At 43.0% G+C, this 20,296-nt stretch overlaps 1 protein-coding gene across 3 annotated transcripts; it reads right to left on the bottom strand.

Annotated features, from left to right (window-relative positions):
• Window positions 1–584: 584 nt before the first annotated feature.
• Window positions 585–14,572, bottom strand: LOC122774578 (cAMP-specific 3',5'-cyclic phosphodiesterase 4B-like). 3 transcript variants are annotated; one of them, XM_044033987.1, is made up of 10 exons: window positions 14,177–14,572; window positions 4,615–4,708; window positions 3,535–3,734; window positions 3,350–3,448; window positions 3,079–3,243; window positions 2,676–2,775; window positions 2,286–2,440; window positions 2,049–2,171; window positions 1,771–1,953; window positions 585–1,678 (listed from the first exon to the last, which is right to left on the bottom strand). In XM_044033987.1, exons 1-10 carry the CDS (start codon window positions 14,471–14,473, stop codon window positions 1,301–1,303), a joined length of 1,794 nt encoding a protein of 597 aa, XP_043889922.1. In that variant the 5' UTR covers window positions 14,474–14,572; the 3' UTR covers window positions 585–1,300. The 3 variants fall into 3 exon arrangements, with proteins under 3 accessions (XP_043889922.1, XP_043889930.1, XP_043889939.1); XM_044033995.1 differs by lacking the exon at window positions 14,177–14,572 and adding an exon at window positions 7,326–7,562; XM_044034004.1 differs by lacking the exon at window positions 14,177–14,572 and adding an exon at window positions 5,164–5,480.
• Between the last annotated feature and the right edge of the window lie 5,724 nt (window positions 14,573–20,296).

Below are 20,296 nucleotides of genomic sequence, written 5' to 3'. Positions count from 1 at the left end.
ACTGATCGGTGTTTCTTGAAATTGTGCGCACACAGTCTTACAGTCATTCAAAAGTTCAAAAAATGGTGTGAAGCGTATTCTCCAGGATGTAACATCAGGAAACCACAACAGGTGTTTGTGTGCACAATACGACCTTATGACATTTTTAGGGAACTGGGCTTTGTTTGAGTTTCTTAAAGACGATAGAACTCGTCCGTTCTGCCTGACTGGCGTGAAATTGATCTTTTTATTTGATTATTTGTGGTCACTTTCGCTCAGTAATTTACCGTCACTTGTCTTATGGTTTGGTTTGGCCACGGGATAACGTGACGGATCAGTTTGGCTCCGAAGTTGGACGTTTTGACTCGAGACCATCGACAGCATTTTAGAAGTGGCAGTGAATTTATCAAAGTGCTTTCTGTACAGAATCTTTGGAAGTTTCTTTGTTTTTGGACCAAAAACTACACAGAACGTTTTTTTTTATTTCCACGTTCAACTAATCTGTTACATAAGCGATTTAAATACTCGTGTAATGACTTATTGAAAAGCTGGATAAACCAGTTGATTCTGTAAATGACTGATGCTTTCCACACCGTACACCCCACCCCCCGAATGCCACAAAGTGCAAACTGTGCCAGGAAGTTAACTGATTATCGAAATACCTCCACTGAACTCCTTTGTGAGAACAAGCGTATACTATTGCCAGAACATTAGGAAGACTGTGTGAGACAAAAATGTCCTCTCTGTAGAAAAATTGGACACATTTTCACAACTACATGAATGTGTTCAATAAATTATAAAAACACAAGGGACAAAAAAAAAAAAAGGCACACAACTTTTCTTTCGACGTGTTAGAAAAAAAAAAACGTATTGAATACAAATATCTTGCTGAGCAGTAGTTTTGGTTGGACACACTTAACCAGGTGGCATCCAATCCCAACACGACACAACAACTGGAGATAAAAAGTGTCCTGAAGTGCAAGTTTTGAACATCTCGCTTGTCCTAGTACACTGATCCTTTATCAGCTGTGTCACGTCATTTGACCGTGAGGACCAAGATTCCGTCCTGCCGCTCGCGGTCGCGCGGTAGTCCCTTCTTTAAACGACAGAGGCTACTACTCTTTCTGCTCCCTTCAAGGGCTTAAAAATCAAACTGCCCCAGGGTTTCCCAGCCTTGCTTGCTGAGGCGACCCACATTTAGTTAGGCCCTCTTAACCAGACGGCTCCAAAGAGCCAGATTGCAGGATTCCTCCACTGCAATAAAATCGAAGCCAAAAAACAGCACAAAACATGCTGCACTCTCTAAACGCAATCAGTTCGGCTATGTTTCCGCCGGGGAGACGTCACGCGTTGTTGTTTCAGTCCCGTCCTGGTCAGAGGGAAGATTTTGGAGTGTCAGAACATCAAATCCATCCGTCGTCTCCATCATCCCTCCCTCATTATCTCCTTCCTCTGTGTCCTGCTCATCCAGCGTCACTTCAAATTGAAATTTGCTCATCACAGGTCCGCCCTCCACCTCCTCCTGTGGGCCTCCTTCTCTGACACTAGCGTAGAAGGGAGAAGAGGGGCTTTGTGGGATCATACTCTGGTACCAGTTCCTGTTGTCCTCAAGTGTGTCGAGGATGTCCTGGGCATCAGGGTGCACCAGGTCAGCCCATGTCTCCCACAGCGGGTGGACGATGTAGTCAATGAAGCCAACCTGGAAAAACAAACAAGCACAATGTGATTAGGACATGAAATCACAATAACCTCCTTTTTTTCTCAAGCTGGACATGTGTGTGTGTCCTCTACCTGTGTTCTCTCTACCGAAGCTGTGTGTTTGTCACACATGGGGCTGATCTCCATTCCCCGTTCCCTCTCTCTGTCTCCCTGGTGGAAGAACTCATCCATGATCCTGTCCGTCCACTGCCGGTACAGATCCAGAGGTTTGGTGGGGTTGCTCAGGTCTGCACAGTGAACCATGTTTCGCAAAACCTGCAGGACAAAAAAAAAAACAAAACAACAATTTAAGCTTACTGTCTCTCTCTGGTCTGTTTGGAACTGTCGTGAACTTGAGGCATGCCTCTTACCTGCATTCTGTCGGTGTAGTTGTCCAGAAGCAGGACTCCCGAGCTGGTCACCTTCTTGGTTTCCACCATTGTCTTCAGATTGGCCAACAGACTCATGTGTTTGGACATGTCTGTCGCCAAAACCTAGAAGACGGAGAAAAGACAAAGGGAACGGTTTGAGAAATAACTCAGGATCGGAGCAAACGAGCAGATGGGACATCACACTGTAAACCGAAACTGTCTCAGATGCTTCCTCACCATGTCTATGACCATTCTCCGCAGTGACTGCCTCTGCTTCTTTGTGAGGTTTTGGAAGATGTCGCAGTTGTCTTCCTGCAGCAGCTTGAAGCCCACAGCCAAGTGGTGGTTCTCCAGCACTGACTCATCATTGTACATCAGAGCCAGCTCAGAGTCTAGAGGAAGGAACGGCAGAAAGGGAGAAATTAAATAGAGCACTCGCTTTCAAAACCCAGGTTAGGTAGCCATGGTAACCATTCAAAAACCCACAATAAGACACGCTTTGATGGGAGACATAGCCCATTAAACCATGCAAATATTTATGCCCATTTATTTCCTGTTATGCAACATAGACTAAACAAATCAGTGTTCTTCACGTGTGACAGGAAAGCGTCGGTAAAGAGAACTTACTGGTGTTGATGAGGAACTGGTTGGACACACCTGGGTGGTCCACGTCATGAATGGCTGCAGCAAATACGGCCGCCAGGATCTCCAGGTCAGTGAAGACCGCCTGCGTTTGAAGAAATAAAAGAGATGAGCTTTCACGCTTCACAATAAACTGGCTCAACAGGGTTAGGTAATAGACAGGTGTCATCCTCTAAGGCATGCATTTACATGGCTATGCCAGTAATGGTGACTCATCGCGTCGTTCCAAGCGGCCTGGGAAAAAAGGCGCGGGGCCATTGTGCCGCATGTGAATAGTGTCTCATATTTTTACCATATATGTACATGGTTACTGCAGGTGGAAAGATGCTGCCTCGGCATCACACTGTGGCTGATAACAAACGTTCTGATCTTGACTTGAGTCACTTACGTCCAGCGCAGGTGTGGACAGGAGGATGTGTGTGGACTGGGCTACGTCGGCGGCGTGCAGGCTGTTGTGGTACGCCACGTCAGAGTGGTAGTGGCCCTCCAGGGTCAGCATGAACGTCACAAAGGTGTCGGTTGGAATCTTGAACGTCCTCATCAGGTCTCGCTCCTGCATGTGACGGGAGAGCAGTCGAATGAGGAAAAAACGAGGCCGTGGTGTGAATGTTTTCACCCTATTTTCAAGTCTCGGAGTGGAGGGAGGCGAAGACACTGACCTGGAAGATTGTGTACATGATACACGTGAGCGGTCGGTTGTGGGAGTGCTCGGCCACTCTGAAGATATTCAGTCCCCATTTGTTGATGTGTTCCAGGTCCTGTTAAGAGAACAGACGAGACGGCTGTAAGTGTCTGAGCCACCGCATGCGATCCATATTTACAACATCATCTGTCAATCACCTACCTTTGACAACAGCTCCTCCTGGTCCGTCTTGACCCCAAAGCGGTTGCCACTGCTCCCGGTGATGCTGGGCGTGTGGCTGACCTTCCTCACCCCGCTGATCTGACTCATCATCCCACCATGCTGCTGCTGCTGGCCCTGCCTCCTCTTCCTTTCCCTGGACTTTGGAACTGGACATGGAAGCTCCAACTCATTTTGTTTGTCTGCAGGAAAAAAACAGAAAAGAGTTACGCCAGAAACAAGAAATAAATGAAGCTATACGTTGACTTGTGTTGCCACTGTACTGAGCAAACAATGACAACACAAGACAGTTGCACTTTTTTAATTAGCAAGCAATCCTTATGTCCTCTGCTACACACACATACATGCAAGACTACCCCAATATAAAGATAATAACATAAGGTCTAATGGGATGTTTTGAAATCTAACAATGTTCCAGGGGGAAACTGAGCTGAACTACAGAGAATTTTGCAAAACTGGTTCGTATTTAGCGAAAATATTTCAACGAGGGACCTGGCGAGTGTGAAGGTTGTTGTTGTTTTTTGCAGCATGTGATTCAAGACTGTCTGCTTGAGTGTGATTCTCACATGCTGCACAAAGCTGAGAGCTCTGTGTGTGTGTGTGAGTGCATGACTCCCTTGGTCTGTCAGTGTGCACCACATACACCGCAGTGAGAAGAAAAAAAAACTAAACAGAAAACATCCTCTCCACCTGACAGGTGTCAGCTGCAAAAAAAAAAAAAAGCCACCAAGCTTCAAATATGAGCTCAGTTTCTCCCCGTGTTTGCATCAGTTGTATTAGACTGGAGGGTGGAGGAAGCAAAGGGCAGAATAACGCAGTGTCTATCTGGACCCGATGGCTCCCTATGCACTCCCCCCATCCCCACCCCTCAACATCACTCTGCAGTGAGAGTGAGGGGGATTCTCTATCCCAGACCAGATCGGACTGGTTTCAGAGCAGGGCTGCACATCTTCTATGACTTTCTCATGCGCCGAGTGACCTCACAACCTTTTCACAACCAGTCATTTGAGCTACAATCAGCAGCGTGCTGTCTGTGCTGTGTGAGCGTGTCGCAGTGCTCACCGAGGAAGGTGTTGGAGATGTACTCAGACACTTGGTTGCCTGAGCGACTCATCTCAGACAGATGGCTTAGCTCCCGATTCAGCATCCTCTTGAACTGGAGGCAAAAAGACAAAAAAAAAGATATATATATTTTTGATTAAATGGTCTATACAGTTTAAAACATATTTATCAAATCAGTTCACTGCAGTTTTCCAAGAAAAGAGACAAATCATTTCCTGTGTTTCCCCCCAATGGAATATGACCCATGAGAACACGTTGTTTTATGTGCCATATAAGGTCAGTGTTTATGTCTTCTTGGTTCTGGTTTAATTTAGCCACCAAGACACTCGATAGCGAGGCATCTCAGCAAACAAAATACAGTAATGCAGTAATGATGGATACACACAATGCTAATGTTTTTTTTCAGGGCAACATAATGCGCCATCGTTTTCTTCCAGGAACAGAAACCACTGAGCCAGAGCATGATGGCAATATCAGTATCATCCCATACAACGCATCCACAGTCAACAGCACAACACAGACACACCACATCCCATCTATGGGACACACCTTGATGTATCCCCAGGACACAGAGAACAGGTAGTTGGCCTCAGGCATGGTGCTGAGCTGTGCTGTGCCCCTGGTGCTCCCCAGCAGAAGCCCTGTATGCTCCTCTCTGAGTGGACCCCCAAGGCTGTGCTCAGCGCTACTGCCTGAAGCTCAAGACGCCCCCCAAAACCGCCGTCTCCCAGCAGTAGACTAAAAATGCCCCTGCTGAACCTGAAGAGCGGGGCTGTGGTGGACCCCTACATCCCTGGACAACTGCGCCTCCTCATGGTGCCTCCTCAATGATTTTCCAGGATTGCAAGCCACTGGCGAGAGCGATGGAATCCGGACTGTAATTAATTTCCTTTCTCTTGTTCTCACTGCCTCGGTCCGTCTTGCCACCATCCAAATATTATCCAGTGACACGCAGCGGGGGGAAATCCAGCCTTCCCAGGCTCTGAGCGAACAAGGAAGGAATGAGAGTGAGGGAGAAAAAGGAAAGGAGGGACAGAGAAAGGCAGGGAGGAGGAGGAGGGTGGAAGTGTCCCCTGTGGCAGACAGGCTGGTGGAGTCTCTCTCGCTCTCTCTCTTTGCCTCCCACTCCTGCTAAAAATTGATCTATGCACAGCACTGCAGAAAACGAGAGAATCCCCCCACATCTTTTTCCCTCTCTTTCTAGCTCTTTCTCCCTAACTCCCCTCCAGCCCACCTCCCTTCTTGATTTGCTCCCCCTGCTCAGTAATGCAGAACAGATCCAAAATATAATGAATGCGCAATGGGAGGCTTCACACTGTTTATCACATGGTGGAGGAAATGCTGGGCATTCATGTGTCACTTTGCCTTGGAGTCCGAGTGAGAGTTGAACAATTTAGCAACTGCTCGGCCCCGAATCACGACTCCATTGTTCCCCGTGTCCGCGACTGTCTATGATATCGTGTCTGTGTGTGCTGAAGACACAAACGGAGAGGACGGGAGACAAACAGGTGAGAGGGTGCTCGGTCTGCAGCCCACCAGTGCACCACCAATTGCATGACAACCTGAACGCCGTGGTAACAGAGTCATGTGACCATACCCTCCCCTGTTGTTCTCGCAGTGGTCCCTTCCCTGAGCACATTGCATCACATCACACACATGCATGGACAACCACACACAACAGATTCAAAATGGCTTTTCTTGTCAGGGAAGATAAACACTAATAGAAAACCTCAACAAACTATTATTTCAGTGCATTTACATTTGATACCATCGAACAAAGGTTCAGTCAAATGTATGTTTGTGCTTTGCTGCTTCTATAATGTGTCCAAACATCATAAGGTAATAAATCAACGGTGATGCCTTTTGCCAAGGCTCTTATTATTTCTCACAAAGAGCTCTTTTTTCTCTTCACACTGGACCAGACTGTCTCTGGCCTGAGCAGCTGTCTAATAGCTGTCAAGCAGACTGCTAACATCTACTTGACTGTGAAACTTGAATACCACTTTCAAAGCATTGGCTGCCCTCACAGGCCAGACTGCCAGTCCATAAAAATCAAAGAGAGCTCGTAATGACAACATTTTTTTTCGCTTGGATTCAGGCGGCTTTATTCCATTAGGAGGGGAGCTTGTAACTGATACTGAAAAGCAGCAGAACAGTGCAGATTTGTGTGACCTCGAGGAAAGAGAAGCCACATGTCAGTGACCCGGTGTCACGCAGTTCAGCTGAGCAGAGACACGGCACGCACTGACGGCATGGTTACAAGAAGTGCTCGGGAGAATAGATTACTCAAGGCATCACGTTTGCCCACACATCCCTTTTAACATAAGCAGAGAAGCCACAAAAAAATGAAATTTGAATTTGAATATTACCTGGAGCCATCACAAAATCATTATATAAGTATATAATCTATAGTAAATATATAATATATATAATTATAATGTATATAATTGATTAAGATGTAACAAAAACTCTATTAACACTAAAAATAAATAGGTGATTTTGAGCCATATATTTGACCACTTAGTGAGCTGAAACAACCAACCATGCCTGGTGATCCTTACATCAATGTTTAAAAATGTTTTTTTCTTTTTTTTTTAAATTCAATCTTTGTATTAAATGTACTGAGCTGAAATGTATATTTTCCTTAATTAATTCACAACATTCTCCAACACTCCTGAAGCACAATGTAAGCAGCTGCCAAACTAACTCACCTTTTTCCAACTTGTAAGCAACCCAAAGCTTTTCTTCTGCTTTTCAGAACAACATAGTCCCATTGTTACTTCTTTTTTTAAAAAAACAACAAACACGGCTGAAAAGAAATCCTGTGAAGTTTCACGAGCAGTAACTGGCTTCAGTTTTCTGAGACTGACTTGCTTCCTCTCTCTATTCTCTTGACTGAAGTGGCATCTGGCAGGAAACATAAGACTTGACTGACTGGCCTTCAGTCTAACAAGACACCAATGGCTCCTCCCACCAACACAGGCCCAGAAGAACCAGTTCCCTCCTACTTCCTCTATACATGACAGAGTAATACAGTGAGGTCATTTACTGGTAATCATTGCGCTATCTAACATGGCCTTAGGCACCAAACAACTTACATACCTGAGTTCATGAGTGAAAAGTCCTCAATTACATGATTAGAGAGAGCCATGCTGACGAACAGGGGCAGAAATATGAGATACAGGCCTGTGCATTCCCCCAGGAAAAGTCTTTAAAAAAAAAGAAGTTGGCTCAGTTCACACAGCACACTTTGACCTTTATTGAATAAAGGAGAGAGAAATTGCGAAAGATTGCACGCAGGCACAGCTCGACATATTTTGCAATGCAATGTGACAAAAGGCCAGTGTGAGCCAATGCTGTGTGGCTGTTTACAGCGTCAACACGCAACCGATTATGTCCAGTGCGTTTTCACATTCTAGTAACATTAGAAACACTTGGTTCCTGGAAGAAGGTAAGAGCAGGGTTAAAAGAGAAGGCACTCAGAGCGCAAATCTCCTGCAAGGCCTCTCCGTTTCTGTATTTGATTCACCACCAAGATCACATCATTTCTTCCTCGGGCCATGAACTACACACGCATCAAAATCAGTTATTTACTTTTTGAATTATGCTGCTCAAAGACAAACAGGCAAATTCAGGCAAAGGCATAACCTCCTCAGCCAAGGTAATTAAAACCAGGTTTCATATATACCACCCTTATTTTGTCCTATTTTCCATGATAACTGTAGATTACAGAGGTTAAATGTTTTAATTACAATTAGACACCATAATCACTACTGTAGCTCGTCTGATCTCCTCACCACCCGTTCAGTCAAAAGGAATCACAGCACTATAATTTAACGTCCATTACCCCTGCTATAGCTACAGACCCACCACTACATCTGTTTCAATAATTTTGTCATTCTTTCCCCAACTGAAAACGGCGGCGCTTCAAAGTTTCAAGTGACCACACGTGAGCTGAAGTTTCCTACCCACTCCCGCTCTGCTCGTCGGCTTGCCTGCACGCGAACCCGCAGAGCGCTAAGCTCTTCTGACTGGATTCACATGGCAGTGTTTGTCCAAGGTCGTCACCAGCATCAGCATGGAAGTGTGGCGAGGGCTAATGATAGTGAAGGGGCAGGGGAGCAGCTACCAGTGCTGAGGTCACAGCGACCAGACTGGTGGTCAGCAGAATGTGTGGTCCCACAGCCCCGGACACACCTGTGCCCTTGGACACAGTAAGTAGAGATGTTTGACGGTGGGTCCAATTATATACTGTGCTCACTGATTTCCGTGAAGAAATGGGCTCTTTGTCAAGCGCCGTCATAGAAATGCTTGGTAGCAGATGTTGCAGTAATTGTGATATTGTGATAAATGTGGTTCCACCAATGTTTACGAAAACGGACTGACTGTACTTGGAGCAGTGGAAACTTGATAAGTCACCAAAACAGGATTTATTCACGCAGACATGTAGTTTTGTAAAGGCCTGTTTAAAGTACTTAATATTTAGTTTATACATTATATTATTTGAAACAATGTGTCCATGTGTGTTTTACAAAAGCATGTACCTATTATTAATAATAAGTAATTGGCTGCACTGGAGGCACTCTTGGAGGCACTCTTTCCATCCATGTCCAACAGCTCTAAGTGGATGTAGTTCTCTGGAAGACGCCAATGCAGAAGTAAAAATATAATGAATAGCCAACAAGGGAGCAGAATTGGGTGCCTTGCTCAGGGGCACCCCAGCCCTTTGCCCTTCCTGGGATTTGGACCAGTGAGCTCAATTCCTTTCCTCTTGGCCATTGGCTAACCATTTATAATGCCAGTAAACACTTTCCTAACTAATTATGTTCTCAAAAGTACTATTTTGAGATCGTCTTCAATAGATCAGGATGTCCATTTTGTAAGTGATGTTCCCATCTTTAGGAAAACAGATGTTCAGCAAATACGAGCGAACACCAGTGTGATTGACAGCTGGTACAGTCCAATAAGAGCCTGGTTGCAGGCGATGTCTGTGAACGTCCGGTTGCTAAACATCAACATTGTACCAGCAAAATCGCAATTGTGGACGCTTCAAAACGGGAGCCTGGGTTCTTATGGGTCATGACCAGTTGCCACTTGTCAACAGCACAACAATGGGGGCCTGCTGACAAATTTGAGCAGGAACATCATAAACCGCTGACCTCCACTCTTTCAAAACCATCATTGGGCAACAATGCTTAATGGCAGTATTGTTATATTGAGAAGACTCTGAGTCATGTGCCTGGCCAGTCTGACCAGGCTGCAGTGTGTCTGTAGGGCCTTACGGTCATTGTCTTAGGAGTCTCAATGACGTGGTGTAAAGACTAAACTTGGCTGCCTGGTCAAAGCACTGCTATTGTTGTCTGGTAACCAGGGAGCAGAGGAGAGGGGGCATTGAGGGTCTCTGTAAATAAAAAGACAGGAAACTGGAGTCACGGTCAAAGTCACCCGTCATAGTATGACAACACCCCTCCCTATCCCAGTCCCTCAGACCACAGTGGAGAAGACAGGGGGAAATGGACAACACCACCCTTTGGTGTTTAGAATCTGATGCCGCCATACAGTCTCCAGTGTCTGCATGGGGGGGTTGAGCAATACTGTGGAGTGTATGGTAATTTGGATGAGCCAAACACAAATGCAACACACACCAAGAAATGTTTATGTGCATCAAAGCAAAGGGAAGTAATTAGTTGTAAAAGGCCGCTTTGTGTGGTATAGCAGAACCACAGTGTGTTTATTTAGCTCTAATCAGAAAGCTGACAACAAAAAACACCACATATTTAATGAATCCACTATGACATGCCAAATGATGAGAATGAGCTTTTTTTAATTTTATCGTTTTAGATTGATGAGCAGGGTTCTTAGGAGATGTACGAGTTTAGACCAGAGATGTTCAAAGTGTGGGCTGTGTAGGTCCTGTAGGGGGCACTGAAGCCATAAAAATAAATATTTTTTTTTAGAAAAAGTTGCTTTGTCTTGTAGCCTACACAAAAAAACTTAACCATTATAATTGTAACTTGTAAACATTTTTTTAAACCCTACAAGTTGATGTAAAGTAAACAATGCTTGAGACTAAAAGTTACTGTATATTGACTTTTGCTTTTCACGGCAGTTTTCTTTTTTTCTTCTAACGTATCACAGTTTATTGTACAGATATGCAGAGGTCTGATTCAAAGTTATGAAGCGATTTTCTTCCATCCATCCAATTTCTATCACTTTATTCTCCACATGAGGGTTGCAGGGCTGCTGGTGCCAATCCCACTTGACAGAGGGTGAAAGACGGGGTACATCCTGACCCTGGACAGGTCGCCAGTCCATCGCAGGGCAGACATATAGAGACTAACAACCATTCACGCACACCTACAGGCAATCTGGAGTGTCCAATTAACCGCTGCATGTTTTTGGACACCCGGAGAAAACTCGCACACACGGGGAGAACATGTCAAATCCACACAGAAAGGCCCGGACCGAAAAGCAAAGCAGTTATTCTCTTCCTGAATTAATATTGCTGATTTTATAACCTTTCACATAGCATCTGTAACATTTTTGATTTGCCCAAGAATTCTCTACTTTGACCTACTTAAGCTACTCAAGTGCCATCAAGGCTAAACCTGAGAATGGTCACCGTTACCATGCTGATTTTAGCATTTAGGAAAACACATCACCGTGCCTAAGCAGAAGCTCAATGAGCATTAGCATGGCTATTCATCAGTTTATGAATGCAAAAACTCTGTAGTACATGACAGCATACTGGAGAAAAGCGATGAGAACTTCCACTAAATGGTCACAGGACCTTCCCCCCACTCCCAGCTGCTGTTCCACTGATTATTTCTGGTCAGTTTTCACCCAGCACCGATGATACTTCTCACAAATGTAAACAATCTGCACTGTACTTAATTGATTTTTTTGCTTAAACTGTAGCCTGGCACCAAAATAACTGAGCACGACAATACATTGGTGTGCTATTAGGTATTAATGGTGGATGAGACATGCGTTAGACCAGGGGTAGAGCCACTGTGATGTTGCGTAAATTATAAACTTAGGCATAATATTGTTGAAATTGCGCTTGTTTTTCTCAAGAAATTTCAGGTTGTTCATAATGTTTTGTAAAAAGAATTTCATTAAATGTAAAACAAAGCGAAACATTTGGATTTCTTGTTGTTTATAGGTTATTGTGCGATTATTTTACTGGTCCAGCCCACTTGAGATCAAATTGTGCTGTGGCCCCTGAACAAAAATGAGTTTTGCTTTAGACACATGGTGTGAGTGAAATTGGAGCAAGACGGTTTTTTAATATAACACTCCATGTGTTGGCAAAAAGAGGCAACTTTCATCACGATTATCCTGACCAAAATATGCGACATTTTTTTAGTAGGGGTGGGAGAAAATTTTGTGTGGCGATATTATATCGCTTGTGAGACACCAAGTATTGATTTTTCTTTTTGCATATAATTTTTTTTTAACAGATGTTAAAAACAAATATTAAACTTTTTGTGGATTAGCATAAAAAAAGTCAATTGATGTTTCAGTCCACTAGATGGTGCCAAGTGCACACTCTCTCTCTCTCTCGAGAATGTTATGCGAGTATATCGCAATATATGAATATCGTATCGTGGCGTCTCCGGTGAATCCCACCCCTATTTGTTTGTGAAAGATAATTTAATAAGATCATAGAGGAGGAATGAATGAATGGATGAATAACAAGTCATGAGGAAAGACGCAGCTCCGCACAGGCACATTAAGAAATAGATCACAAGCACTGTATGCTGGTGACTTAAGACAGGATTTTCAAGTCACACACACGATAATAGAAATTCACCGCGATTATCTTATCACGAGTGCTTTTAATCCCGATAAGCGATAATATTGTATATTGTTCCGTCACTCGTAGTAAATGTTTACCTGTGCAGGTGACACACTTCAAGTGGAGTGCATGCAGTATCTGAGTTAGTGAAAGATGAAGTATGTTTAAGTTTGGCTGCTTTTCAACAAGCAGGTGATGCTGTAACTCTTGGCAAATTCCCAGAAAAGCAAGTGAGTCAAATGAATAAAGGAGCACACTAAGGCTGTTTAGATTTCAACTGTTCATTTGTTGCATATTGGTTTGGTACATGCAGTTAAGTGTGTGTTATGTTTCTATATTTTTTATAACAAGTCAAATGTACGAAAAAGTATTTTCAATAGCCACAAGGTGAATGACATGTGTTTCCATGAAAGCATGATGGAAACGCTAACAGAAGGCAAATAGCATTATCATAGATTATCATAGACGATATTTACTCATTAACCTGAGGCGACCTGCTCACTTTTGCACTCTCACTTAATGCCAAATGGGATTTGGACCAACTTCCCCCACCAACTGAGAGGTATTGATAATGGTTTGATTGATATTTTAAATGCAGGTGAAAATACACACACAAGATGCTCAATAGTTTAGGGAAGAATATTAATATAAAGCACAATAACTAAGGTTTTTTTCAGTAGCCTCTGCCACACAGAGAGCAAAAAGGAGTAGAATGTCTGTGACAGGTTCAAAAAGGTTATCAGAGTACAAATGTGCAAATTAGTCTCCATTGGTAATTATCATGACAGTGTTAATGATTCATCACACTGAGGTGAAAATAAAGCTGAGAAAACAGTGGGACGCATGATACAACTAAACCAAATGTGTCTCTGTTAATCTCAAACTATAATCTGAACAAACTGATGAGTGACCTTTTAAGATGATGTCAGTTGAGAAATAAGCTAAACAACGCATCAGACACAATTAAAACAAATGTTACAGCTGTATGCATTCTAAATTGCATGATAAGTGTCCATGTATACTTATGTGCCTCAGGTAGTGTGAAAAGAAGCAAGTACAGTGAAGCAGAACTTTAAATGTGGAACTATCATGAGTTCTGTGCTGGTCAAAGACCACAGGATCTCAGAAGTCATAAACAAATGCAGTTCACATTGTTTCAAGTTTTTACAGGTGCCGTGCAAATGAATCATGCCAATTCATACACTACCACAGAACAGCTGGTACTTTGCAAGTGCGTCACTGTGGTAAATAGTAATGTAGGTTTCAAATAAACTGTGCTAATGAGCAGCCACACGTCAACAAAACACATTGTATGGTACAGCTGTAAACAAGTTAGTCAAGTCATGACAGACCGATCATCATTGTGTCTCAATACAATGGCTTCTGACTGAACATTCAACACAAACACTGCAATCAAATGGTTGACCTGCAAACCCTCCGAGCAACATGAGCAGGTAGAACAGCAGTCGACACATAGAAATGTATGTTAAACAGTTGCGCTGTAAAAAAACATTGGATATAAATATTTGCCATTTAGTGCCACTGACTGTGTTGAAGATATGCCAACCTAATTGTTTGAGGGGAGACATTTCTGTAGGTAAGATATTTATCGAGGATCAGCTTATATGAGCTTTCCTTCAACTCATTTTTATGAACTTATGAAAATGATATTGTATGCAAGAAGCTCAGAAGAAGATCATTTATCAGAGAATGTGTTTTTATTTTTATGATAAAATAAAATAAAATAAAATCATGGCCTACCTTGTTTGAAGCCATGTCACTGACAGAGTGGTAGGTCTGGATGGTCTCCAACTGGTCCAGACACCAGTCCAGCTCCTCCATGGTCTCCATGGCCAACTTCTGGTAGGACTCATCTGCCAACAGACACATGGACACGTAATCAGGCCCAAGAGGATTCATGTCCATAGCGGAACCCCCAGATACCATGCATGTAGGTCCGAGGGTCCCAGAGTGGCTTGATTGAACAGGCGACTGGGCCGCGGGACATCCTGGAGATGCAGAGGAAGAGGGGGAGGTGTGTACACAAAGCTCCTTCATCCTGTTACGCTCCACCGCCTCAGAAAGTTCAGAGAAGTTGTACTCTCAGACAAACAGAGACGAGAGTTACCGACTTTCTCTCTGTAGACTCTTTCTTTCTGCACCCCCTCATTCCCTAGCTCTCGTGCACTCTGCAATCCCCCCTCCCTCACGGTCCGATTCCCCCACCCATTCTCAGCGTTTCTACTGTCGGCTTATACCCTCTCTCAGAGCCATGAATGAGTATCTTGCGAACTCGGCGGTCTGCTGCCTCCTGCTGTTGATGTGCCTGGGACCCCTCTCCCATTCAAACAAATACAACTTACATATAAACAGAGGTGCTCAAACCTAAAGCATGACTTGGGTGAAGAAAATCCAAGTCATCTGGCTTTGCTTTTTTCCAGTGTGCATTGATTGGGGTTTTCATGCCATGCAAGGAAACACATGCCAATGCACATTAAGATATAAAAATTATAGGAACCATATGAGACAAAGACAAAAACCTGCTTTAGCTTGTTTGACGCACTTTGTCAACTCACTTCACGCCCCTAACTTCCTCTCTGAGACATGCAGACCACTTCAAGGCTGCACTCTGCTGAACTGCAGCAGCATCTCACACCACACCACCACGCTTCACAAACTGGCTCTCTCCTCTCTGAACCTCTCTGAGGGAGAGAAAAAAAAAATTATATCAAACACCAAACCCTGTGTTTGCACAAGCAACACGAGAGGCAAACTCTGACTCCCTGAATTGGGGGGGAGGACAAGCCAGGGTCTCCTGTGTGCCAAAGAAACCAAAGCACTTCCTCTTTGGCCCTGAACTTGCATAAAACACGGAGCGGAATTGCTGAATGGTGGAGTCACTGCTGGGGACAATCACAGCTGTCATTCAATAAAACAGCTCTGTCATTAGCAGCCACGTGGTGGGTTAAATTTTAGAAGGAAAAGAGTGCTTTATGGGAAATGCTTTGAAAGGACGAAACATGAGCAAACAAATGAACAAACATCGTATTCCAATATCTGAGGGAGAATGTTGATTCAACAAATTTGTGCCTGGAGGGAGCAAAGAGGCGGCGCATCTGGATTTCCCAATCTTCCTTTCTCGATGGAAAAGACTGATCTCGACTTCATAGGGCTTTCACACATGGAAGAAATTTAGCCCATATGCTTAGCACAACAGGACAGCCAGCGTGCTGCTCCCCAATTTACGTCAATATGGTGGATCAAAGCACTTCAAAGAACAGTGATGGCGTACAGACTCTGAACCACCAGTGTGTCACAAAAAACTTCAATGAATCTTAAGCAGTACAGTATATGTGCAGTTAAGGAAAGCCACCAGCAAAAAGGAGAATCAGAACAACATGATGGCAGTGATGCTTCGGAATCATAAAGGAAAACCTACTCTTGGCTTGCGTCCAAATATGTTGTTTTTTTTCTCTCTCGTTTTTTTTCAGAAATAATGCCACTACTGCCTCAGATTACATGAGGAAGACTGCGAACACTTGCCACATTCCTCAGGTCAGACCACTTTTCCTTTACTTGAGAGCCAGGTTGGAGAATTCAAAGAACACTACTTGATGCCAAGCGTCATGGTCCACAGATTCACAAGAACCACCGGTATCCGAGCCATGTAAAAATCTGACGCAGAGCAGAATGTACAACATCAAAGCGGCTCATGCACAAGGTGGTGAGCTGTTGAAACTGGGTATATACCCATGTGTGGTTGTCTTGGGCCATAGGAGAGGGAGATGTTGCCAAGAAGGTGGGACCACATCCTGTCCCGCTTTCCTCCGATGAAGGCAGATACAACCATTAGACATTTTAATAGTGAAGGCTGTAAAAATCAAAGGGCTGGCTCCTTGAATGAGCAGGATTCAGGTCATTTTGAAATTGGAAGCAAATTCATAAACACGCTCCAGCTTTTTTATGGCTAAAACCACTCAGATGTAGACTGCAGAATAAAGGGTTCACTTGCTTTGTTCTCTGTCTTCAAACCACTTGTACACAACTAAGTCATAGAAGCAGAACTTCGCATATTCATTGACCGCGTGTCCCCTTCCTAAGACAGACCAGGGGCCATGCTTCCCTAACACAACCAGTGTAATAATTAGCTTTGAGAAGTTGAAGTTGTTAAATAGGACTAAATTGGCCTGCTGAAGTCATCATCCCCTATTGTCAATCATATATAAAATGCTAATTGGGCTGACAGACATTTCACAATGTCACCAGTCAAAGAGTGGCGTGACTGAGTTTCAGTCTGAAAAACCTGCTTCCAGACAGCGCGAGGTACTTTTCCAGCCTGTTTTTCAGTGGAAGTCTTTTTTTTTTCTTTAGTCAGTCCTAATGCTTTGGCCATATGCTGCCCAGAGGACAACAGACCTCAGTGTGCAGACAGACCCCGTCTGCCTCCCTTCTTCCCCCATTTCCCTCCATCTCTCTCCCCCTATAGGGCCACAAACCGACCTCTGTGAGAACCATCAACTGCTCTAACGACCAGGGCTGGGCTCAAACACCCACAAACCCCCTCCACACCTCCATTCCCACCCAAGACACCTTCCACTCACATCCACCTCACACTACCTCTCTCTGTGCTCTCAACCAACCACCCAAAACCTGATTCTCTTGCTGTCTGGCGGAAGTTTGGTTTGCAGAACTGTTCTGTCTCATCTGTCACACCAAACTGATGATGAGGATTAAAAACATCCCTTAAAAGTAACATACGGGATGAATTTGTAACCAATGTTTTTGTCCCAAACATTTCAATGACAAAGGTAGCCTATTGTGAGTCTTATTGCCTAGCTCTTACCTTAGCTTTTCTTTGGAAATAACATTAGCTAGGTTTAGACTTAAAATGTATTGCACATTTTTGAGGATTCTGCAAAGAATAAAATGCCACTTTATGCATGTACTCATACACCGCTGTAAAGCAAATATTTCTCTCAGATAAACAATGGGTGGCACAAAAGTCCTTGTCAACACGGAAGGATAACGAGGCAAAAACCTGATGACGTAAATAAAGAACGCCAGTAGCGGATGAGACATGGTGCAACTTCTTCGCTTCTTCCATCTCTTGAGACCTGAACATGCGCCGCAAGAACTGAGAAATACGTTCCCTCTCCCTGGGCTGCGAGAAAAGAATGACGCCTTATTTTCTCGCAGCCCTCGTTTGGGAGTTCTTGCGGCTTGTTGTTGACACATAATCTGGGCAAGACTTTTTTCTCATGTGGTGTCTGACAACTATTGCGTGATTGGCCAGAAACTTGAAGTGGGCGTTGAACTGTTGTCATTCCCTATGAGGACTTCCCAGGAGTTCTGCACTTGAGTTTCTCGTAAAGTATGAAATGTCCCAGCCGGAACTAACTTTGTTCTTTTTCTTGCCACCTCGAGAAAAAGAACACATTTCTCTAATACTCTGTATGTCTTTACTGATTGACAATTCACTAAACAGCCCCTTTTTTCTAGAATCTATTCACTATTCACAATCTATTCTAATCAAAATGTAGGGATGACTACATCGACACTTGTTCTTAATTGTCATTACACAGCCGTTAACTGGATACTGCACTTCTGAAATAACAAGGTATTACTGTAATATTAACACCTTATTACCAATCTATTACCATTAATACTACCAGTTTATTACACTATTCTATTACTATACTATACTATACTATACTATACTATAATATTACTTCCTTATAACTTAAAAGTGTTATCATACTATTACTGTACTATTGCCATTGTATTGCTAAGCTACAGCGTAACCACACCATGAAAAAATATATGATCAAGTATAAGATAACTCAGTAAGCAACATAGCATGTTTTAAAGATGTTTTTTTTTTAAGTGGATGGGAAATAAGTCTCAGACTTCTGGTCCTTTCTGCATTTTGTTTTAGAACAGGACAGTAGAAGCATAACACAGCATAAGATAACAAAAAGCAAAGCACCAGTGCCAAAAAAGCACGTGGGTACATGCGTTAACGACTTAGTCACATCAACCCACAAGGTTGCACATGTAAGCAGCTTTGCAGGGCTGACACCGGGCTGATGTTTGAAATTTTCATGATGAGGTTGACTTTAAGTCATGTTTATACATAACAAACAGAGAGAGAGAATAATGTGGCCATTTACAACAAAGAGTCAATAAAAAAGTCTCAAGTTACCACCGTCAGTTAAAGTGTAAACGGCGCCCAGCAAACTGCACGTACGTAAACACACACATTCCTCGTCTTGACCTCACCACATCGTGAAGGAGCGAGCGTACTCTCCGACAGCGATACGTGCCTAGTCAGTGCTGCGTTTGTTTGACTTTGCACTACATGTGGAGCTGAGACAGTCGAGCTGGGAGGCGTCGGTTAAATGAATCATCTTTGTATCACCCCCAACATACGTCAATCTGGTCAAACTGTTTTGGTGCAGAGCAGCAGAAAAATAGCATGCCACGAGGGAAACAGAGAGACAGACAGGGAGAGAGAGAGAGAAATACAGACAGACAGAACTAAATAAGGACAGACAGACAGACAGAAAGAAATAAAGACAGAGACAGAAAGACAAATAAAGACAGACACACAAAGAAATAAAGACAGACAGACAGACAGAGAAATAAAGACAACTAAAGAACTAGACAGACAGACTAAAGAACTAAAGACAGACAGACAGACAGACAGACAGGAACGTTTTGAAAAAGAAACACAAAGGAGTTCTTTATCTCCAGGTCAGCTTTAAACACACGACACACCTTGTGGAAATAAATCCAGAGTTTAAATGCTTTGCATTTAATCTGTGACTTGTCTACTGCAAATAAACAGTCATTCCTTTGTTGTTCTTTGAATAAATCATTAGGGATGAGCCGGTGTGACACACAGTATCAGCTTGATAGAATCACTCAGCTAGACGTCAGGGGAAAAAAAAAATATCAGTAGAAATGTTATGTGGTGATGAAAATGATTTTCGTAGGGTATTGGAACTGGGTTTGTTTTGCAGACACTGAGCAAAACAAATGCCAGGTGCAAACTTTGTGTTTGGTTGCACTTTAAGACCAAGATGTGTTATTCTTATAATGTAAACTTGTTTTAAACAAGTTCTTAGTCATTCATATAACGTGTAAAATTATAAATGTATTTGGTGTAACGGAAAAAACCCCACAAGCATTTTGGATATTTTCTTTCATTTCTCCAGACACCATCAGAAAAATCGAACCTACTGTACATGGAGTGTTAATATCTTAAGGGGTTGGATAAAGGAATTTTGTGGCTTTTCTTTCTTTCTATTGCAAGATAGGGCGTGTTTGGTGTTATCAGAGGTATGTGCTCTCAACACTTTTTTAGTTCTATATATTCTATGGATTTTATTTATTCACTCACACACACACATACACACACCTACAGCCTATATAATATTGTAGTTTATACAAGGACATTTTTATCTATAAAGCAGTCCTTAAAGCAGACTTTTAACATCGGTGCGAATGGGAGCTTTGACCAGAACTCTACACAATGACATTTTTGTCAAATTTTGGACGACATACATAACTATGAGGTTTTTTGTCTCTTTTTGGAAGACATACTAAATTATGAGATTTTTGTCTCTTTTTGGATGACATACTAAATTATGAGATTTTTGTCTCTTTTTGGACGACATACTAAACTATGACATTTTTGTCACATTTTCGACAACATACTTAACTATGACATTGTTGTTAAATATTTGGACAACATACTAATCTATGACTTTTTTGACACATTTTGGACGTCATACTAACCTATGACTTCTTTGACACATTTTGGACGACGTAGTATACTATGACTTCTTTGACACATTTTGGACGACGTACTATACTATA

Source organism: Solea senegalensis, linkage group LG1, assembly GCF_019176455.1.
Source record: "Solea senegalensis isolate Sse05_10M linkage group LG1, IFAPA_SoseM_1, whole genome shotgun sequence".
NCBI lineage: Eukaryota > Metazoa > Chordata > Actinopteri > Pleuronectiformes > Soleidae > Solea > Solea senegalensis.
This window is presented reverse-complemented; position numbering and strand designations above follow the sequence as displayed.